Source organism: Mytilus trossulus, chromosome 1 (assembly GCF_036588685.1).
Source record: "Mytilus trossulus isolate FHL-02 chromosome 1, PNRI_Mtr1.1.1.hap1, whole genome shotgun sequence".
NCBI classification, from domain to species: domain Eukaryota; kingdom Metazoa; phylum Mollusca; class Bivalvia; order Mytilida; family Mytilidae; genus Mytilus; species Mytilus trossulus.
The window spans coordinates 52603860-52627369 of record NC_086373.1 but is presented as its reverse complement, the minus strand read 5'-3'; the positions used below and the strand labels follow the sequence as shown (position 1 = coordinate 52627369).

General features: G+C 31.8%; 3 protein-coding genes across 3 annotated transcripts in view; all 3 read left to right on the top strand.

Moving 5' to 3' along the window:
• Positions 1-6272, top strand: part of LOC134726180 (uncharacterized) — a 68870-nt gene extending 62598 nt beyond the window's left edge. Inside the window, exons 25-28 of the mRNA XM_063590615.1 lie at positions 3296-3369; positions 3745-3870; positions 4434-4547; positions 5994-6272. Of these exons, the coding sequence (XP_063446685.1) occupies positions 3296-3369; positions 3745-3870; positions 4434-4547; positions 5994-6272 (593 nt within the window). The remainder of the gene's footprint in view (positions 1-3295; positions 3370-3744; positions 3871-4433; positions 4548-5993) is intronic.
• Positions 6273-6298: 26 nt separating this feature from the next.
• On the top strand, positions 6299-8750 carry LOC134727125 (receptor-type tyrosine-protein phosphatase epsilon-like). Its single transcript, XM_063591510.1, has 3 exons — positions 6299-6454; positions 7429-7564; positions 8404-8750. Exons 1-3 carry the CDS (start codon positions 6384-6386, stop codon positions 8473-8475), a joined length of 279 nt encoding a protein of 92 aa, XP_063447580.1. The 5' UTR covers positions 6299-6383; the 3' UTR covers positions 8476-8750.
• Positions 8751-15816: 7066 nt separating this feature from the next.
• The window catches only part of LOC134726088 (receptor-type tyrosine-protein phosphatase T-like), a 37238-nt gene continuing 29544 nt past the window's right edge, over positions 15817-23510 (top strand). Inside the window, exons 1-3 of the mRNA XM_063590517.1 lie at positions 15817-15941; positions 17042-17110; positions 22522-22728. Of these exons, the coding sequence (XP_063446587.1) occupies positions 17050-17110; positions 22522-22728 (268 nt within the window). The 5' untranslated portion in view covers positions 15817-15941; positions 17042-17049. The remainder of the gene's footprint in view (positions 15942-17041; positions 17111-22521; positions 22729-23510) is intronic.

Sequence of the window (23510 nt, the reverse complement as noted above, 5' to 3'; positions counted from 1 at the left end):
GTATTTAATAAATTTGGCCAAGCAGTTCTACAGGAAAGCTCAAAGTGATTGTACAGGAAGGCTCCGAATAATTGTACAGCTAACTTGCAAGCGATTGTACAGTCAATAAAAATATCTGACACGGAGACAATGAATGTATTTGGCACGTTTTTATTGTATATTGTAAAATAGTCATTTACTTTTTGCGTTATGAATCATTGATTTTGTTTCCTGTTGCCTCGGTTGATTACTAGCACGTGCCATTGAACTCAAGTATTTTAGCAAAAACAGAAATTTTTAATTTACGCCAAATATAACAGGTGCGGATCCAGATTTAACTTTAGATTAATATAATACGAGTGATTTTTTTTCGGGGTGGGGAGCTCAGATCATCATTTCTATATATCTTTTATTTTTATACCATTTGTCTTTATACTGAATATTTGCCTGCCTTAAATGCATCAAATATTTGCCACTGGATGTAAAACAACCAATCAATCAATCAATTTGTTCTTTATATTTCATCATCTATATATTCTTTCTATCTGTATAAATGGTGACCACTTCTTATCCTCATACATGGTAATTTAGACAAGAACATACACAACTTTTAGAACTGTATGCTTTTAGAGAAATGTATAAGTCCGAGATTCTGCTCCAAAGTAGATCTTGTGAAAAAAAATCGCATTTGATTATTGCCAATAAATTTTCCTGGACCGGAGGAAATAAGAGGGGGAGGCAATACAACATTCCGTTTAAAAAAACAAATATTGTACATGTATGGTATTCAAAACAAATTTAGCCAGTTTTTTTTTAAATAAAGCCTTCAACAATGAGCAAAGCCATTCCCGCATAGTCAGCTATAAAAGGTCCCGATAAGACAATGTAAAACAATTCAAACGAGAAAACTAACGGCCAAAAAAAATGAAATACATTAAACATATATATTTGTACCTATTCTTTAAAAACACAGATCAGAAGTTTCACTTGTAAATCAATCTTAATCTGTATTGTATTATAAACTAATATAACGTACTATTCAAATCAGCATGCATGTACATGTATTTTACATTAAAACTTAATTTTGCAGAGACATTACACACAGGTGTCAATATTTACACCCCACCGATAAGTTGTCATTAATCGCGTATGCGGACGTTTGTATGAATTAACGGCCAGTTTTAGAAGTCAAATCAAGCTGTGATTAATTTCCGCTCTAGACAAAAAGTGTGTGTGTGGGGGGGGGGGGGGGGGGGGGTAATCTGCCACCGGTGCATATGGGTTTGACAATAAGCATAAGGTTATATATATACACTAATTATTTGAATGAAAATATTTATACGATAGTACTTTATAGTTTGAACACTGTCTCGACTAAGACTGAATGCAGTATCATGATCAGGTTCATGGACGTTGGCGACCTTGGTGGTCTTTAGACGCTACGTTGTGTAAAATGAATAATTGTTTAATGATATGTTGTACAGTACAAAGCTATGATAATAGAAGCGATTCCGAGTTTAACAGAGCATGGAAGTAATATTTAGATATTACTTCCATGAACAGAGTAATAAGGACGAAAATAATAATAAAAAACCCAGCTCCAACGGTAATAGTAAAGTAGGACATATCAACAGAATACGAATTAAAACAAAAATACGCATGTGTTAATTTTTATTGATTGTCTCGTTGGCAATTATACAATATCGCCTTTTTTTAGGTTATGTTTAAGATTTTTACGTGTCTGATTTTCAAATACAAATATGTTCTCAAAGGGTTCACAACATTTTAAGGTTACATGTATGGCAAACATGTTTATGTGTACCTATATAATTACCATGCGTCCTTGCAATTTATAGTTAATATAAATAAATAAACTAATATTTATTAAAAAATAAGCAACATATATAGACGAATAATTTATTCGTTCCTCCACAAACTACAACAGTAATAAAGAATCAACAGAGAATCTAATCTTTAATTACTTTTTTTTCTATTATTGTTCATACTTCAAATACATATATAATTAATCTAAAATGCACTAATCAAGCAGAAGGGGCGTAACTCGTGGTATCATACCGGCATACTGAACGGATCTAAACATGGTCTGACACTTTTGAACGTTGATTTTGAGATTTGATCTGTTTTGGTCTGACACGGTCTTAACGGATCTGAACAGCTCGCTAGAAGATTCAGTCTGATTTATCTTGACATGCCTCAACGGACTGATTTACCTAATGAGACTATCGATCGGAACGGGTAACTTAACGATCTGACAAGTCGTGACGTTTTCCTCTAGCGGTAAATCCAGTCAATTAAGATATGATCAGACCAAAATGACCGTTTCAGACTGAAATCGTGCTACTAGTGTAAGGACGTGAATATTTAAAGTGGTCAACCTGAGTAAGGGTTTTTCCAAGAGGGCTATATTTGCCCGAGGGGAATAATCCTTTTCTGGGGTTGGCTGTTTTGGATATTCACTGACTCAATGAGCCATAATTGATTTATTATACCGAACGAAGACATTACAATTACAAGTTATTATTGAAACCGATAGTCAAAACACTTACGTTCGAAAACAATTGTGTGTCTATTGACATTTCGTGTATTGTACAACACAGTTAGATTCTTTCTACAAAATAAAGATGGCCTTGAAAAGATATCGTCGACACTAGATGCATTTCCAAGTCTTGTATGATCTTGTGTCTTATAGTTACTGGATGGACTTCTAGCCTGGATGTTGCCATATTTGTGTTTGGTTCATCTAACGTTAAGTGTCGTCCTACTTTAAGGAAAGTGAAATCTTGATCAATGAATAAGACAAGGATTTTTCACCGGTAAATGATAGAGTTGTTCGATTGATGATTCAATTTGTTGGTTTTTTTCACCGGGACAGTAATACGGTTGTTCGATAGAGGCTACAAGTTGTTAGGGTTATTCATCGCTCCGGTGAGAGAGGTAAAAAAAAAAGAGAAGTCAATGACAGCTAACTAAGTCAAACTTTAGACTTTAACAAAAAACTGAAGTAATGTTTTTTTTCTGACTCGTCTAAATAAATGATTGATGCAGATAAATGATTGATGCAGATATATTATCAAATATGCTATACTATTATCTATATATATGTTGAAAGGTAAAATGTTTTATACTGTTTTCTACACATTGTATTGTTCAGTTGAAATCGACATAGGTTAACTACCAAGAGAACACAATTTAGGTTTAATCCAACGTGTTAGACTATTGATTTTTGATTTGTGTCAACATGTACCTGTTGCGTTTTTTTCTATTTTAAAGATACGACTTTTCATTTGCATTGTAGATGATGACTTTAGGCCATATCTCATGTCATTTGGTAAACACAAAAGCAATTACATCAATGCAGTTATAATACCAGTAGGTGAATGTTTATTAGTACTTATTCATCATGAACTATGTATTCCGGTCAGACTAGTTGTTCTCATTTCACACAATTACAAACTAATTTAGTAAAGCTTAGCAAATGTTTATTATAAAGTGTGACCAGTTTGAAGACTGCCACTCTTTCTTTTTAATATGTTTTGTAAATTATACAATATTCTAGTGTTTGTTATTTAAAAGTTATATAAACTGTAAAGTAAGCATAAACAAACATTTACTTTTCAATTACATGAATGTGACTCTTCCTTCGGAAAAGTATTTTCATCTTTCGTCAACATCATGTTCATCAAACATCCCAAACATTTATTATCACATAACCTTCATTCAAATACATGACTGTTATAATTTTAGGGATATTCAGTACATGGAAACTTTTTGGTAACCCAATGTCCATTAAAAGAAACTGTGGTTGATTTCTGGACAATGGTGTATGATCATGACTCCAGTATTGTTGTTTTATTGGATACACTTAATGAAGTGAGACAATTTCGAACTGTTTAATTTTAAATTGTTGACATCAAACTCATGATATCATGTAAAAATATTAAATGTTGGTGGTAGAATAGTTGGCTTTTATCCGGTTACACTCCTTTAAAATTACACAAAAGTTCAGGAGTAAAAATTTATTTGACAATACAATTAAGTTAAGATGATTAAAGGATAAATGAATCAAACATGAATTGAGGTAATTATAAAGTCGCTTCTACATGCATAACATAACATATCATGAATCCAATATGATACATGGGAAATATGTGACACACATATTTATATCAACCTCAGATAACTGTAGAGTGTATTGTCATTGCAATCTGTGAACAAGAAAGATAGAAAAATAATTCTCATATTTTTTTATTTAGTCTGTTGATTTTCTAATGTACAGCCACATCAAAGTCCAGGTAAAGATAAGCTTATTATTAAATACACGATATCAAAATATAAACCGATGTGTAGCTTATTCATAATTACCAACACGAAAGTACATGTTATTCAAAACCTGGAAGTCTGAGGTAACGTTTTCTTTTTCGGTTTGTTTTAAGGATGCTCCATTATGGTCGAACACAGACAAAACACTGGAGTTTGAAAAGTTTGATATTGAGCTTGATAATGATAAGACGCCGAGAGAAGTTCAACTTGCCATAGTACATCGAGCGGTAAGAAAATATAATTCATGTCAAATAATAAAACATTTTTTTTTACTTTCCTTTCTATTCTGGGACACTTATACTATTAGTTTTGTTGATATTTGTATCACAGATTGACAAAACTTCCAACTTGCATATTGTATGCTAAAGATATGTTATTGTCATTTTTACGATTTCACAATAACATATTTCAATGGGACAGTGCATAATGTGTTACGTCTAACACACATACAGGTTTGGCTTTATAAATATTTTGATATGAGCGTCACTGATGAGTCTTATGTAGACGAAATGCGCGTCTGGCGTACAAAATTATAATCCTAGTACCTTTGATAACTACTTTAAACGTCTATCAATGTGAAATTGCATTTTATTAAAATTGTGGTTAAGGGTTACATTGTAGATCTCGTATTCGAATATTTTTAATACAATTAGAAATAAACTCATCATAGATACCAGGACTAAATTTTGTATATACGCCAGACGCGCGTGTCGTCTACAAAAGACTCACCAGTGACGCTCGAATCCAAAAGATGTTAAAAAGGCCAAATAAAATACGAAGTTGAAGAGCATTGAGGACCAAAATTCCTAAAAGTTTAGCCAAATACAGCTAAGGTAATCTTTGCCTGAGGTAGAAAGGCCTTAGTATTTCAAAATTTCTAAAATTTTGTAAAATGTTAATTCATAAATATAACCATATCAATGATTATTCATGTCAGCACAAAAGTGTTGACTACTGGGTTTGTGATACCTTCGGGGAAATAAATCTCAAACAGCAGTGGCATCGACCCAGTGGTTGTTAATAAACTCATCATAGATACCAGGACTAAAATTTGTATATTAATACGTCAGACGCGCGTTTCGTATCGAAAGACTCATCAGTGACGCTTGAATCCAAAAAAGTTTAAAAGGCCAAATAAAGAACGAAGAAAAGGTATGAATTTCTAGGTTTATGTGTACTGCAAGAGTAGAAAGGGGTTTTCTGAATTGATGTGCATCTCTTGCGATTCATTTAATAAATAATCAAATCTCATAGCATTCATATACAGATCAATAGCAAAAATCTGAAGAAAAATTGAACAGCAATGTATTATATTAAGTTTATATAAGCAATGATAAATAAGAATAATTTACAAAACATTACATTAATGTTGATGTATACTTGAGAAAATGCGTCGTTTATTTATTTTTATACACATATGTAAAAAGATATTCATGCAAAACATTATTCAGACCATGCAACTTTTCGGATAACAGTACGCAAAATATTGATATCGATTGATTGTTGTTTACTTAACGTTCACTGTCATATATTACATGTATATTAAGGACGATGGCAGCTGCTGTATTTATATTATATCACATTGGTCTGGGGAAAACAATGTACACCATGGCCGAAACAGATTGACAACATTTACAACTATTTAAATTTCATTTTTTTAATGTATTTTCAAGAATAAACCAGATAAAAGATCTATACATGTGTTTTTGGCAAAAGAGTATGAAAGAGGCAACTCTTCGCTATCTTCTACAGCTGACATGATGACACTGATGCAAAGAGTTATTGATCAACGAAAACATCACACATTTGTTGTTTATTTAACGTTCACTGTCATATATTACATGTATGTTAAGGACGATGGCAGCTGCTGTATTTATATTATATCACATTGGTCTGGGGAAAACAATGTACACCATGGCCGAAACAGATTGACAACATTTACAATTATCTAAATTTCATTTTTTTAATGTATTTTCAAGAATAAACCAGATAAAAGATCTATACATGTGTTTTTGGCAAAAGAGTATGAAAGAGGCAACTCTTCGCTATCTTCTACAGCTGACATGATGACACTGATGCAAAGAGTTATTGATCAACGAAAACATCACACAGGTCCAGTGACTGTCGTTTGCAGGTATTTAAAAAGCATGAACCTTTTAGGTTGTACACAGTTGCACACTTTTAAATGAATCATACACACATTTTCTATTCCAAATTGGAGTACTATTACACACGCATGTATTGTTTTAGGAATATGCGTTTATATTCATAACAAAAGTTACTTCCTGAACGAACGTCTTCAATGGCGAAATTGTTACCTATTTTATTTTATATTGAAAAATATTAAATTAAATATCGATATGCGTTCTATAGATATAGGAAGATGTGGTGTGAGTGCCAATGAGACAACTCTCCATCCAAATAACAATTTAAAAATTAAACCATTATAGGTTAAAGTACGACCTTCAACACGGAGCCTTGGCTCACACCGAACAACAAGCTATAAAGGGCCCCAAAATTACTAGTGTAAAACCATTCAAACGGGAAAACCAACGGTCTAATCTATATAAACAAAACGAGAAACGAGAAACACGTATATATTACATAAACAAACGACAACTACTGTACATCAGATTCCTGACTTAGGACAGGTGCAAACATTTGCAGCGGGATTAAACGTTTTAATGGGCCCAAACCTTCTCCTTTTTTATGAAACAATAGCATAACATCACAACATATAAAAACATACGATATATGACTTTTTTGTTTTAGATTTTTTAAGTAATTGACCTTTTCAGTTTAGTAAATACATTTATATTTTGGATCGTCGTTGTCATAGTTTAAATATGATGGACGATGAACATTGCACAATGGATGCTAGAATTTATCATCTTTAATTTTTTTAAGCATAACAATTAGACGACACAGTGTCTGTCATGAATGTACTTCACAAAAAATTTACTTCTTCTGATTTTTGTATTTTGAATATAAGTTTAAGTGATGCTAATAAATTCGATTCGTGTTAAACGCATATATACTCTTACCTTCCTGGTTTCCTTACATTGGGTAATGTATGTATAATCAACATATCATACATGTGTTTTCCAGCAATGGTGCAACAAAAAGCGGATTGTTTGTTGCATTAAGTTTGATTTTAGAGAAAATGAAGATAGATGATCAAGTCGATGTGTTCCAAGTTATAAGAACAATACAATTACGGCGACCAGAATTTGTGACTAATTTTGTAAGTTTTTAAGGACATTAATCAATATTAAACACAGCAGCTATCGAGCCATATTATGGATTTCGCACACAATGAGACTTGCACTAACATTACATTTTAAGTAAACATTCACAAAAATAGGTTCCAACTTACACAACATATCCTAACATTAACAGTTTGCCATGAAGTTCAATAGAATATGTCAAAATTTTCAAATTACCATTACTAGCGTACTAATTCATTTATAAAATAACAGATGTGGTGTGTTTGCCACTAATACAACTCTTGACAATAGACCAAAGGACATATATTTACATATTGGTCACCATTAAGTCCAACAACAAACAAGAAACAATAACGTAGAGAAAACTATAATACATACTTTGAAACGAAAAAAAAGCAAAACAAACAAAGAAAAAATACCCAACTGCTTTATATTTGTTGTAAACAAAAAACGAGTAGCAAAAGAGGGTAGACACAAATTAACCATTACCTCTTAATTAGACGGACTGAGCAAATGCACATATAGGATGTTGGAGGAGTGGGGTTCAATATGTTTGTAAGCGTCTCAACTTTTATCGAGCATCGAATAATATTGTTAAACAGCACATTGTAAGGACAAACCTCAACATCAGAGCAACATAACATAAATATTTCATAGCGCTTTAACTACAATATATGTTAGTTATATACAGATAAAAAGTTTTAGATTTGTTACATTCTTACAGCCTTTATCAAATATTATCGTGTTTCTATCAAAACATTAAATCTTAACTCTAAACAACATATCATAGAACAATACCTTCCAATAGTTATTCATATAAATGAGTGAAGTATAATAAGAATGGTTTATGTTTTAGGATCAATACGAATACTGTTACAAATGTATCAAAGATTTTCTAGAAGGACAGTCAGTATATGCAAATCTTTAGTGTACAATGACAGATCAATTTACTGTTTAAGTAAGCAAAGGAATCATGTACACTTTAATTTTGTAATAAAATATCAAAAGAATGAATCAATAGTGTATAGATTGTTGAACAGAAGTCAGAAGTTCAATGTGTGTATATAAGTATTATTCATATCCATGACAGATCCAGTTGCATATAGGAAAACGTTTATTATATTCCGGAATATCCATAACAGGAGATATTATTGTTTTCTGTTTTGTTTTTCATAATAAAAATGAACCTAATATTGTATTTCATTTCTCTATCTTTTTTTAAACATTTTAATCAATTTAGTTGAAAATTGTAACACAATGTTTATTGCTATACTCTAATTAAGAAATAATTCATGGGGGCTTGAATATATCGTTACCACGGGTTGGCCCTTTATGACAAATATTTTAACCTGAGCGAAAGCGAGGGGTAAAATATCGGCATAAAGGGACAACCCGTTGTAAAATCTAGATATATTCAAGCCCCCATGAATTATTTCGATTCTAATAGGACAAAAACGGCAATTTTTAATGATCGAAGCGCTCTAGGTGGATGCCATTATTTGCCATTCCCATAAATTAACGCACTTTTAGATTGGCGTAAAAGAACTGAGAATACAGAATAAGTGACATGCTCAAACTATTCACAAATCTTATTTAGATAGATTTGGATGTATTTTAATGATAACTTACTTATATGTCTTCTATTTATATGAAAAAAATGGGCTTATACCACATTTTAGCATCGTTTGTTTACGTTTCCTTGTTGTGATGATTTTCGGTATCAAAAGCGTGTATTTTCCCGTAAAATGCTTAAATTATAACGTCATCATTCTATTACGTCGGGTACTTCATTCATAAAAAAACATATGACGTGGGAGTACGATCGGAACAGCCAATGCAATATATTCATATTTTACCACGGGTGTGTACTCAAATCGTTTGAAGGACGTCATGTTAGAATTTTTGACATTTTTAAATGTCATGTCTGATTGTTTTTCTTACAAATTGTTGTCAATATTAAGAAATTCTATGCAAAAGAAGGACGAAAGACACCAAAGGGACAGTCAAACTCGTAAATCTAAAACAAACTGACAACGCCATGGCTAAAAATGAAAAAGACAAACAGAAAAACAATAGTACACATGACACAACATAGAAAACTAAAGAATAAACAACACGAACCCCACCAAAAACTATGGGTGATCTCAGGTGCTCCGGAAGGGTAAGCAGATCAACTGTCATACAAATGAGAAATTTAGCTATCTATAAAACCATTTGTTATCCACCGTTTTCTACATAGAGTAATGTCTGTATCGAGTAAGGAATATCCCTGTTGTTTTCCATTCGTTTGATGTGTTTGAGGTTTTGATTCTGCCATCTAATTACGGACTTGTTTCTGTTAGATTTTATTTTGAGGTAGGTATTTGTGCTTTTCTCATTCCTTTCGGAGATGTTTTAAGAAAGTAGTTATCGAAGGAAAACAAATGAGATCATATTATGTAAAAAAACGATTTGAATGATTAAAATGTAAACTATCGAATACATGCTGCATCGGTATGGTTTCTTGTCAATGTGTCGTGTGATTGAATTTATTTCTTGGCAATTGTTTCTCTGGTCCTATATCAACTTCTGTTCAATGTTAATATGTCGATTTTTGAAATTTTAGTGTGACTATTGATATTTTACTTTTACTAGTAATTTACTCTTTGGTTGAATAAGATATAAATGAATATTATTAATTCGTATTATTTAACAAATTTGATTCGTTTAGGCATAGTCACATGTTAAACTATATTTTCGAAGGTAGAGAGAAAACGGCGTATAGCAAAAATGATATTGACCGGCAAAATGCATATCGCACGGTTATTTTTAGAATAGATAAAAACAGATATACTTTGTGACGTCATGTAATGAATTTCAGGATATTGTTTAACGTTTTGAAACACATGATATCTGTGATCAATAATTTGACGGAAAAAATCTTCAAAATACATAAGATGTAAAAAAAAAAGTAAATTAAATAACAACTAATATGTTGTTATTGTCAGATTGTCAAGGAGACAAATTGATGTAATATTTATAAAATTCCAACAAACCTAAATGACGTCCTCAGTCAATATACTTATTTCAGGTCAATATATCCTTGTATCGACCTCATACAAAGGCTATATTTGTATAATAACTAGAAGTATTTTTAAGACAGACCGCTAGATACCATAAACATACTACGTATACACAAGCCAGAGTCTGAGCTTGATTTGGTATATGATATAAAAACTAAACTTACGAAAAAAGGTCATTTATTCAAAATCATAAAATGCAAAAAATACATTTTGCAAATAAAACATTTGACATAAAAGTTCATATTTAATATGAAATAATAATACATAATTACTACGAAATTACATCAACTAATATCATGTCAATTGAATAAATGACAAAGAATAGCAAAGGTGGGGAGAAAAACCTGCCCCATAAATAAACATATATACATATCTACTTCAAAAGATAATATAAAGGACGGTATGTGGGTGGGAATATTGAACAAATTGTTTGATAAAAATCACAAGTTTACACATCAAATGCTGATGATAAAAGGGAGTGACCACAATGCACTTACACGTGAACTCGAGCTGACCCGCAATGCCATTGACCAATATAAAAGATGATATCCGGTCATGCATTGGACCTAAAAGAAATTTCTCTGCGCGTGAAAACAAGTTATCTAGTTTCAACAATTTATCTTTTAATTAAGCAGGACACTCTGACCCTTTGACCAGACTAGAGACATTATATATTTACTGTAATCTGAGCTCACTCTTTTATTTAAGTCGGTTAGTAATAACCAATTAAACAGAATTATCTTCTCTGCTGTCTTTAATTATTTTATTCCGCTTAATTTTCAATTAGCAAATAAAACTGGTTATCTGATACCGTCATGTTTACAAAATGAGAAAATGATACAGTCCGTAACAGAGAAGTGATCGAATTTGCGTTTCTTTACCGTCAAAATTAGCTACGTTATAGACAAACTTAACTGAGAAGTGACCGAACTATTGCTACTTTAACGTTAAAAAGATTGACAATGCTGAAAAACCTTCATGTGTCGATAATCAAGTTTAATACCGATAAAATTGAAAATAATTCTAATAATATGAAACAAAATATGTCCATGCACCATTTCGATTGGTCGAAAAGAAGTCATTTCTTCAAAGTCAGAACAGAAAAAAAAGATTTTATGGAAGGACGTCTTGATAGTATTATTTCCTTTACAATTTTACCCAAAACTAAAAGAAATATACTCATCTGGTAAACAATTAAACAGGTGTTTGATAGGAATGAAGTCCTTTATTTTTACGGACTACAATGTGTACCGTTTGTGTGATGTATTTGAATTCAATCAATAACTTTGAAATGGTTTTTTTCATATGTATACATAAAAGGGAGGACTGGTATTTGTACTTCTGTTAGAATATGTCTTCGTCCGTTTTACATTCAAAACTTTTTTCTAGTACAGTTTAAACGGAAAAATTTTGTTGAAAATTTTTATTAATGTAACAAAATAACGAGCAAAACTATTTCTTGCAATGGCACACACAGAGAATATTTTTTTTCGTAAAAATTATCAAAAAAAAATCCTACCATGGCCAAGACCTGACAGTTTTTAGCAGTGTACAAATGAAAATCGTCCGGAAAACTGCGCTTGCTCGTCATTTTGAGGGATCATGCAACATTTCACCTATTACCCATAAACAACATAGGTTCTCAATTACCAAAAAAAAGTTCTTAAATATCATTTCAAATAAGAGTAAACATATAGTTCACTTACTTATATACAGTCGAATTTGTCTATAGGTTACACAAAGCTGGGTCTTAAAACGTTTGTATCAGGGAAAACTTTTTTACTTTTAAAACATGTAGGGGAAACGGATTTTCTAACCATTCACATATAATATTCCGTAATTCTGATTTGTTGTTCGATAACGTAAATTATACGACTTTTTTATGACTACGTGAACTTGTGCCATTTATTTTTACTGGTCTTTAGGAAGACAATTTACAATTGTGTAGTGAACGGAGGCACTTATACATAAGCTTATAATTCTATTTGGAAACAAAAATAAATACCAATATATAAATATACATGTATGAATATACATGAATTATAGTTCGTGTACATGATTGGATCTTGTATATAAAACTACCGCACAGAAAAAGTATCATGGATTTCGAGGCTTTCATATTCAAGGTTTTGAATTCTACCCTTACGTCGAATACCGGGCAGTTGCTTTGTTATATCTGTACTTTATCAAATACATATGCATGTTAATATTTACTTAATATCAAATAGGTAAAAATTATTGCTGAACGCCTGTTCAGGGTTTCTTTCTTGTGTATGATTATATAATTTTTCACATGCCTGAATTCCTTGACGATAATGTAAGGCGCTCTTTTAGAAAAAAATGGATATCTAGTTCGGGTTTGAAAAGGAAATTTCGCCTGTTTTCTACATTTAGTTTAACAGATATGATCCAATGGAAATTTTCACATGGAATCTTCGGTAAATAGGAAAATGAAACGATATTGGGTAATTTACAGAGAGACCACACTCCATTCATGAGAAAAACGGAGGGAATTTAAAAATCTAGAGGTCTCCACAAGGCTTTCAACAAGGATGGAATCTCACTCCTTCTGAAAAGCTCTAAATCGCAACAACGTGTACAAATGTACATACGTTTGGTCATCAAGAGATTCTGGTTTCTCTTTTTGCGTGTCATAAACATTCAATTCGGATTTGAATTTAATTTACAGAAACATTTCCGTACATTAAATCTTAGGACGGTCAGAACATTTTAAGGACGCAACAGATCGAAGTACAATTTTAAGTAGTACATAGATGTGCAATAATTCAGCTTCCTGTACATGTTCATGAAGTTCTAAATTTTGAATGTTGATTTCTTTAAAAAAACACTTTTTTACAATAAAAAATCTCAAAATGTCCGTTAACAATGAAAAAGTTTGACCATGTAAATCACATATCTAAGAAAAGCAGTCGCTTAATTGATTATAAGAAAGTTTCAGTATATCATGTCAAATTTCTTTAATTTGAAAGTTTAATTTCCTTTAGTTACAAATGTAGCTGCATGTCTGATGGTGAAATAAAAATGAATGTCTCAGAAAGTATTGAATTAGTTACCGGTGAATTAGTTTCCATAAATGATAGAAGAATCCAAGCTTAGTAACTTACAATAAACAGACTACTGTTACATTGACGCACTCGATTCGCACGACGAAGCCATTGTTTATGACAAAACACACATTCTAGATAATGTATTTTTGTTTCCGTCAGTTAAAAAGTATTTGATCATTTCAACTCCTTTGTATTTCATAATATGTGTCATGAACAAAGACATATGTTCGATTGAATAATGATTTCCTCGTAACAAATGATAGAAATTTCGGAGATCCCGTATTTGATCCTTTACCGTTAAAATGAAAATGCCAATGACAGAGGTTGATTATAAAAAATGTTTTACTGTGTTAAAAAAACTTCGACTCAAACAATGAAAACGTTGGACATGAAATATTTTGTCGATGAAAAAAAAAAATTATGTCACTTCTGCAATAAGTTTGTCGATAACGTAGCTTATTTTGACGGTAAAGAAAAACGAATTCGATCACTTCTCTGTTACGGGCTGTATATACAAATTGGATAACGAAACAATTAGTCTACTTCTGTTATTAAGGCGTCTTTTTCATTGTTGAGACATTGACAGGAATTGAACTCGGGTCGCCATAAGGACGCTTGAGTGTACTCTGATACAGTCAGTCGATTTAAGATAGCAACAGTTTAAATAAAAGGGGACTTCATATATGGAAGTTCAAACGGCAATTTTCAAACTTATTATAAGAACAATATTTGACTTAGTGCAGGATCTTTTATGAAATGTGATATCCTGTTTGATATTGGTTTTGTTTTGAATAATAAAAGAATCAGTACATAAAGATTTGTAACAAACTATCATAATCCGGCTCAGCGTGTTGAAGTTGTTCAAATAATGGTGCAAATTTATTGCACGATAGCATGTTCTAGATCTTATATTCAATTGATCTCAGCAACTACATGTTGTTGTTAGATATTAATCCTTAATAACCGTAGTCATCAATGCCCATTGCACAGAATAAGGAGCTCCAGATTGGAATTACAAAATGTAACAGTAAGACTGGCAATGTACCTGTAATTTAAATTCAGTGGTTACTGCCTGTATTTTTTAAAGGTTTACACAAACACTGAATACACTGTTTATCTTTCTATTTTATTTTATTTTGTAAAAATGGTATTCATCATTGAAGGCAAATTTAGATAAGCGTTTCGGATGTATTCGATTGTAAAGTACTGTTTTTTTTTAAAGATACCTTTTTCGACACATTTTTTGTGTAATATCATATTTGACTTCGAAAATACCCATAACGCCTTTTTCGAAATGACTTTCTACAATATTCATTTCCCAATGAGTGTATGTGTTCAATTGTTTACCGTACACGTCAGCCTCCGGTATGCTTAATTCTACGAAAATTATTTTAATGTTCTATGTAGTTTACAAGACTAATATTTGGTTCCTTATCGGCCAGAAACATTTTTTTTTACTTCTTGCCGACCAAAATTTGCTTTATCCTTAGAGTGGAGTGGTTAGACAGGAAAAGGTTAAACGATACAAATGAGAAATTCTTTGATATGAACAAGTCGATTGTGGAACCCACTAAGTGCCACATTTAAAACAGATCAAGTTTCTACTGTACGCTCTTCAGGAACTATACTTTGAAATGTTAATTAAATTGTATAAATATTGTCCGTAGACAGTATCCTTCAAGCGCGTGTATCAGTTGTAATCTGATTCCAAACGTACATCTACGTGAACTGACATAGTAGCTTATCCTCAGTTCCAAACATATTTGTTTACATTTTATTACATGCATTTGTTTACGTGTAAGAGTTTTTTCTTCATTGTTTTTATTTATCTCCATCAAAAATTTCTACAGATACACTTGCATTGTAAGATTGTATAATAATTGCATGTTTTCTTTACATATTTGATAATATAAGTTGTTTAACACAGAGACTGCCCGGGGTATCTAATGTTGCGATAACAGATAAATTAAAAAGTAATACGTCTTGACGTATATACCACCTCTTATGGTTCATTACTTTTTATTGTACATTTAGCAAATGTACATACACCACATCCTCAATTTGTATTTTAAGGTAGATTAAAATCAATTTTCCTGTTTGGTAATGTAAAACAATTATTTTAAATTTAACTTAAAAGACAACAACTTGACTTCCTGCTAGGTATACCAAGATTTGACAATGTAACATTTACTCCAAAATTTAATTTGATAAGGCTACATACAGACGTGTAAGTTTTGGAATATTCTCCAAAATAGGAAAATAAGGTAAGAAATCATAGCATTGCCAGCATACTATTTCATATATTCAATATATCGTTTACATATTGTTTTTTTTTTAAGTATTATATATTAAACTTATTCAAATTGATAGCTATATTTACCTGTGCCTTATTTATATGATAAACTTCATGTATATGTTCAGCAGATAATATTACTTTTTCAATCAGACTAAATATTACTTGGTATAGGATCATGTGTTCTAATATTCGTAAACAAAAATAAACATAAAAAACGCGTCATCACATCCCAAGAAATATTTCAAATCGTTCTTAACTCTAAATAAAATTGCTTGCTAAGAAGCAACATGTCAAAGACGACAGTTTTTAAAATAACGACTTTTTAATGCTGAATTCATATTTTTTGGTCGGATTACCTATTGTGTGATAGGACATCTTGTTACTCGGTCAGGTAAGAGCAACATAAAGTAGTAAAACACAAGCTTTCAATCATTACAAGTAGGGAACGAAATTAACTATTTTTGTTTTCTTTACACAAAATACATCAGAAATATCTTACTACAGAGCAAGTTAACTGTCGAAAAATTATATAGTCTGGAATCAAAAGTCGTTAATTTAAAAACAAACACACAATTGAGACATGGTTAAGTCGACTTTAATTCAATCTACAAATTCTTAAATTCGTTAACATCAAAACGGCGGTTATACAACTATGCTTAATATAACTTGTATTTAGATGACTCTTAGATAGATGGGTATGATTGGGTTTCATGGTTATTATTATTTAATATTACCTAAATGTGCATTATATATTTGTGTATTAAGGTAATCTAGCCAGGGATAACATGTTTTACATCCACGAAGTTCCGTATTTAAACCGATGCAGCTGCTATGAGAAAGCCAATGATAAAAATTTGATCGCTTCTCGCTGCTTATGAATTTACTCCGAAGTCTTCATGTGATGTTTTAAAACTAAATGTATTGTTGTTTTACTCGAGTTCCCGTTGATGCTTAAAAAGTTCCGTACTATGAAACGGCTTGCTTCAAATGAAATTTTAACGCTTGGTTTCTTTTAGCTTCAATTATGCATAAATAAATGTATATTCTTTAAACTCATGTTCATTTCAGATACAGCCATGCACATACATGTCATCATATATATTGTCAAGATTTCATCTCTATTGGTTGCAGCACAAAGTAAGCATATTCCGAAGCCAGTATAAAATCCGGAACCGGTATAATTAAAAGAAGCCAAATGAAAAATATCGAATTGATGAAAAATTATAAACACATATATACAACTTTTTTATGTAAAATATATGCATGTAAGCATTATTATCTTTTATAGAATTCTCTAAATATTTTTTAAGACTAGATGCTTACTTAGGGGACAGAGCACCCTGATTCCCTTTTTTTGGGAACATTGAGGATGGACATCATTGAGACTCCCCTTTTAAACAAAGTTTTAGATCTGCGACTGCATACTGAGCCTTGTGTGTATTACTTTTATAAACAATCTTCTTCTTTTTCACAATTATTATATTCAAACTGCTGAAAGGTGTACATACATGTACATGCACTTGAGCACTTCGAATTTTGTTTTGTAATTTTATACCTTGATCAAACAATGGCTCCTTTCAATTTTATTATACTATACTAGAACACACCCGTGATACCGCGGGTCAGTGACTGAATCTTTCTGTTTGAACCCGTCGAACTGGAACTGTGATTAGTATTCGTTTTGTTATCTTAGAAAGTCTTACTGATTTATAAAATACTACAATAGGTAACACTTTGACAATGGTTGATAGAATTTAGTAGTGTCAACCCTGTGATTATGACCCGTGTAAATAGCATAGTCCTAAATACACCGTTTGGTGGTGCGCCTGTCAGATGCGGAACGTACAGATAATTAGGTAATAGGTAACAGGTGAATATACTATTGGTATCGGTATCGGAATCGACACGGAACTTCTTAATTATTGGCAATATTAATTACTCGGAAAAACAAAAGGGCCTGGAGTGGTGTAATTTTTAATCCACACCTTTGTACTATGTTAGTTATATATAAAGTTGAATTCTTTGATTTGTCGTTTTTACGTGATGACGGCTGACAAATTGGACCTCGTAATTTTAGTATAATTATAGATGTCAAAATACCAGATTTTTAATTAGTTAACACAAGGGAGATAATTGCAAATGTTCTATTATCCTTCACACACAGCTTGATTCACCATGCGCTTTATCAAATGAAGGGAGCTGTTATGCACAACTATGTCATAGCTTTAATATCTTTGAAATTGAAATTGAATAAATAGAAAACCAGCATAACAAATATAGTTAAGAGCTCGGGCATAGAGCAGAGATTTATCCCGAGATATGCAAACGACGCGAAGCTATGTGTTATTATTAGAATTACCGCAAAATAAAATATATTTTTCATTCTTTGAACTTGACGGTCCTGGTTAGATCTGACTGTACCTTTAGACTGTAATTTGCTACATGAAGGTGAACCCATGTGGTGTACGGACGGAATCTGTTTCAAAGGATTTTGTATGATTGCCAACAAGACAAATGTAAACAGATTAAAAAATTGTCAACAACTACATGTTCAAGTAATTGTTTTGTATTTAAAATTGAAAATTTACATCTTTCTTTTAGGGAGAAGTTCCCTTCTCCAATATAATCTACAAATTGTTCTTTGAGGGAAATTAATACTTTTTATAACACATACTATGATCTTTTTTGTTTGTTTGTAAATATCCAAATGTGAATTTGTAGTGTTATCATAGTTTATAGATGTATAACTAGGAAAAACCAAGCAAAGTGGTAAACAAGCAATACAAAAACGCATTAGGAAACAAAAATTGTGTTTTTATACAAACCCTTTTGACTAAGTTTAGATACAAGTTAAATAGAATAAAAAGCTTTTGAATTTCACGTGAGAGGTAAATGTAGGCGAATATGTATGAACAAATACATTGTACCTGTGTGAATCATAAACTTTACCATAAAGATCACTATCGGATGTTTTGATTTGATTTTATATACATAAAAATTAGATCATAGGGTAAAAGGAAAGTGTGTAGAAAAATTACAGAAAGTGACAGACATAATTAAATAAAGGTATAATATTGTTGATTTAAATCGACTGTTACGCATTATAAAGTTGCAAAACTTTAACTTGAAATTTCTGTTGTAAAGTCTGTTGGATTTTTAAAGTAAACTACTGTGATTTAAGATTTTTTCTTCTAAGTCCTTTAGTCTCTGGTGGAGATTTCTCTCATTGGCAATCATACCATATCTTCTAATTGGATATTTGTAGAAATCCGACTGAAGACTTGATCAGTGTATGTTTTGTATTTTAATACATAATGTTCAGTCAATTAAATATCTTCAAAAAACACTGTGGTACTGCATTAAGTTCCTGTTATAGTGTTTTGTTGGACGATACAATTTATTCGTGTTCTTGCATGATATATTTGATCTGATACGGATCCACACGAATAAACGCACATGTAGTATTGCATGTATTGCATGTGCTTTACTAATGTTTAAAAAGGGAAGGGATGCACTTTAATGCAACAATTTGCGAGATATTCGCTGATGAGGAGAGACACGTAGTTGCAGTTTAAACAATGTTGTTATTGTGGCCATAGATGAAAAAAGCATTTGCATTTCGCATATGTTAATCTTTATTGCCAAACCTTTAATTACATGTAAACTAATCTATTGCTAGATTAGATCAATATTATAAGTTATCTTGTACATAGTTGAAACTTGAGGTCTTCATCTATCTTTTTACCCAAATTAGTAAGTATATTAATTAATTGATGTGGTTGCAATTGAAACCTTGAGTTGATTTGTTTTCAATGTATTATCATACCATAGTTATCATGGAATATAGACTATAGGGAATATGTCTAAGAGACATTCTAACATGACGTCCTTCAAATGTTTTGAGTACACACCAGTGGTAAAAAATGAATATTTTGTTAGGGCTGTTCCCATTGTACTCCCACGTCATATGTATTTTAATGAATGAGCTACCCGCTGTCATAGAACAACGACGTCAGAATATAAGTATTTTACGGCAAAATACACGCTTGTGAAACCGAAAATCCTCAGAACCAGAAAACGTAAACAAATGATGATAAACTGTGTTATATTAGCCATTTGTGTATGCATATGAGACATATAAGTACACGTCAAAAAATGCCATCACTAAGGGCGCTTCGATCTAAACCAATTGCCATATTTGTCCTATTAGAATCGAAATAATTCATGGGGGCATGCATATATCTAGATTTTACCACGGGTTGTCCCTTTATGCCGAAATTCTACCCCTCACTATCGCTCAGGGTAAAATATTTGTCATGAAGGGCCAATTGCAACCCGTGGTAAAATCACGATATATTCAAGCCCCCATGAATTATTTCTTAAACAATCCGACCGAAAACATAAACAGTCAAAAGCCACCAATGGGTCGTCAACGCAGCGAGCAAATCTTGCTCCCGGAGGCATACTTCAGCTGTCAACTAAAAAGTTATGTATGCTAGTTCAAATAAATAGACTCACAACTTAACATCCCGAAATGTGCATTTGAACCAAAAAAAAAAACTTAACAAAGTCTTACACGCTTAATCTATAGCGTCGATGATCTCATGTGAGCTCTTCCGCTTAAAATCGTTGGTTCAAACAATGACCGGATTATACATGAAACTAAAAAATGGTTCTAGCACACTCACATAAATATTATCCAAATCACAATATAATTAATAATCATGTTCCAGTCCTGAATATGCATGTGATCAGCTGTTGTACGTTAAACAGCCATTCGTCATCGACATCTTTATCAATTTACCGGTTTAGTGTTAAGATCATAATATTGCGTCAAGTATGATTTCATGCAAAACAAAAACTCAGCATATACCATAACTGATCGAAATGCATACATTTATAAACAGTTATTTTATAATTGTTCGTAATCTTAATTTTAAACTGGGGTTTCAAACATGAATCAATAGTCAAAAGCTTAAAGACGGTCTCTAGTGTAATTTTCAATGAAATTATTGGCTTGAACCATTAGACTTACTCAAATTTAAACCTGATCTCAATAACAAAGTTTTGCTTTGTAAATCTACTCATTATTATAATTGTAAAATATGCGATTCCAAAAAGCCCTTGACTCCAGAATGAAAAGATGGTAGTTGCTTGTGTAAGTATGTATATCGGTAAAAACAGTGTTTAACTGTTCTTGTTCTTCTTTACATGGTAAGATGATACAATGAATTGGCAGACAGTAGGCAATACTTAAAGTGCAGTGACAGCTTTAAATGTTTTGAAAGCATTTTACAGTAAAACTTAAGCTATGATAACAATGATTTTTAACATGTAACTAGTTTGTCATCTTGATAGCTTTACATAGTCTAGAGGATAGGTATTAAAAAGTCTAGAGGATAGGTATTAAAAAGCTACTACCAACTAAGTTCAAAGATTAAGATTCCTGTTTTGTTTTGCATTTAAAAGCAAAAACGTAAAGATTTATCACCATATGTATCCATCATAATATATACTAGATGACACATTCTCTTTAGACATTATCCCCGCTTTCCCATTGAAGACATCTTCTTGAACAATGTATGAAATATTTTCAACTCAACATAAAGCAACTACTAATCAATCAAATCATGGCCTTTGTTAGTTTTGTATGTTTTCCAATTTAGTTCATTTATAGTTTACAAGTTTAGCGTGAATTCCATTTTCACTGAACAAGTATACAATTATATTTAGGACTAGCTGAGGACCACATTCAGGTGTGTGATTTTCTTGCTGCGTCGAAGACCCATTTGTAGCCTTCAGTCTGTTCTATGGTCGGATTGTTTTCTCTTTGACATATTTAGATACAACATTGATTTATATAGAATCAAACTATAATATATATACCATATAAGTTTTGTGACCGTGATTTAATCAACAAAGATTTTATTGGAAAATATTTGGATTAGAGTTTTTTTGCTTACCATTTAGGACAAGGGAGCGGAATTGTCTTATTTTTTACTACGAAAAACCGTAACTTAAGTAACTGTTTGCATATGGGCCCTCGTATGCAATTTATATTAAACCACCTTGTTTCATTATGTACGTTTCAATACACGAAATAATGTTAGACATTGCACCTGCAACGTGAATAAACAATATACACATATAGACAAACACAGGATAGATATACTATTTTGGCGAAAAATATATAAAGCAGATCAGTAATCAACGAGAAGGTTTTACACAACAACTCTTGATTACGTACAGTAAGTATAGAAGTGAATGACTTTTTGGGTCGAAACAAGGCCTATCCATTGCTAATGACAAGCATTAATCTCTTGTATATTGTTGAATAAACATGACAAACAAATTATTTTCCTTAAATAAAGGTTAAGGATAAACAAAAAACATTTGATTGCTATGTTATACCATCCCATCATTACATTTCTTGACCATGTTGACAGTGGTGTCAACTATGAATGTCGTCACACATTATTTCATCGAATATGATCATGAATATACGGTATACAATATACAAATTAAAATGACAATTAAATAAATTCCAGAAAATCTGGCTTCAGAAGGACAGGCGACACAGAGTTCAACATATGAAACGTATTATGCAAACTTGGCTATTAAAGGCGGCCCTGCAGATGTCTACAAGTATTATGAATGTACATACACACAGATTCAAAAGCTTACTGCATGGTGGGGTGTGAAACTCCTTGAAGTTGCTTACGTGACAAATATTGAGATATACTATTATTTTAGTGGTAAGTATCAGTACTTTTTTTGCCCCACCTACGATAGTAGAGGGGCATTATGTTTTCTGCTCTTTGCGTCCGTTCGTCCGTCTGTCCTTCCGTACGTCCGTCAGTTCGTGCATTCGGGTTAAAGTTTTTGGTCAAGGTAGATTTTGATGAAGTTGAACATATATCGGGTACTGGCACCTTAAAGTCATGCTAAATTACTGAATTGTTCAAAATTCTAGCATTTTAGTTAAATTTTAGACGGTTTTCGTGTAAAACGAAAGTGCCCGCATTCGTGTTCATCCTTAATATTGAAATGGAAGTTGTATTTTGTGATTCTACATAACATATATAAAGGTTGCGAATGAACTCGGATGCGGACACTTTCATTCTTGACAAAAACCATACGAAAACTGACATTTTCCGGCATATTTTGTTGATTTTTCATATTTGAGCTTGAATCGGATCGTTTTTAATGACTTAATCAGCTCACATTTTTTACATAAACTAATTGATTCAAATTAAATAGTCACTTAAGTGTTTAAAAAGTGGTCAAAATCTTTTGTCAGATGAACCTGAAATTTGAGGCTAAAATCGGTCCTTACCGGTCCGGTCCTACTCCTTTGAACTGTGAAATTTTATTTATGGACTGACAAATTTTAACTTGGAACTGAAAATATTAATTTGGAATGGATTTTGACTTTGAAAAAGATTAACTTGGAATTAGGACTGTTATTGTATACATGTATCATGTTTAATTGCGTTTTCTGAAAAATGTGAAATTAAACCCAATTATTTTTAAAAGG

What these genes read in the sequence shown, in the direction of transcription:
- LOC134727125 (XM_063591510.1), top strand. Translation starts at nt 6,384, where the DNA reads ATGATGACACTGATGCAAAGAGTTATTGATCAACGAAAACATCACACA. An exon ending in CCAGTGACTGTCGTTTGCAG is followed by an intron (nt 6,455 to 7,428) that starts GTATTTAAAAAG and finishes TGTGTTTTCCAG; the next exon opens with CAATGGTGCAACAAAAAGCG. An exon ending in CAGAATTTGTGACTAATTTT is followed by an intron (nt 7,565 to 8,403) that starts GTAAGTTTTTAA and finishes TTTATGTTTTAG; the next exon opens with GATCAATACGAATACTGTTA.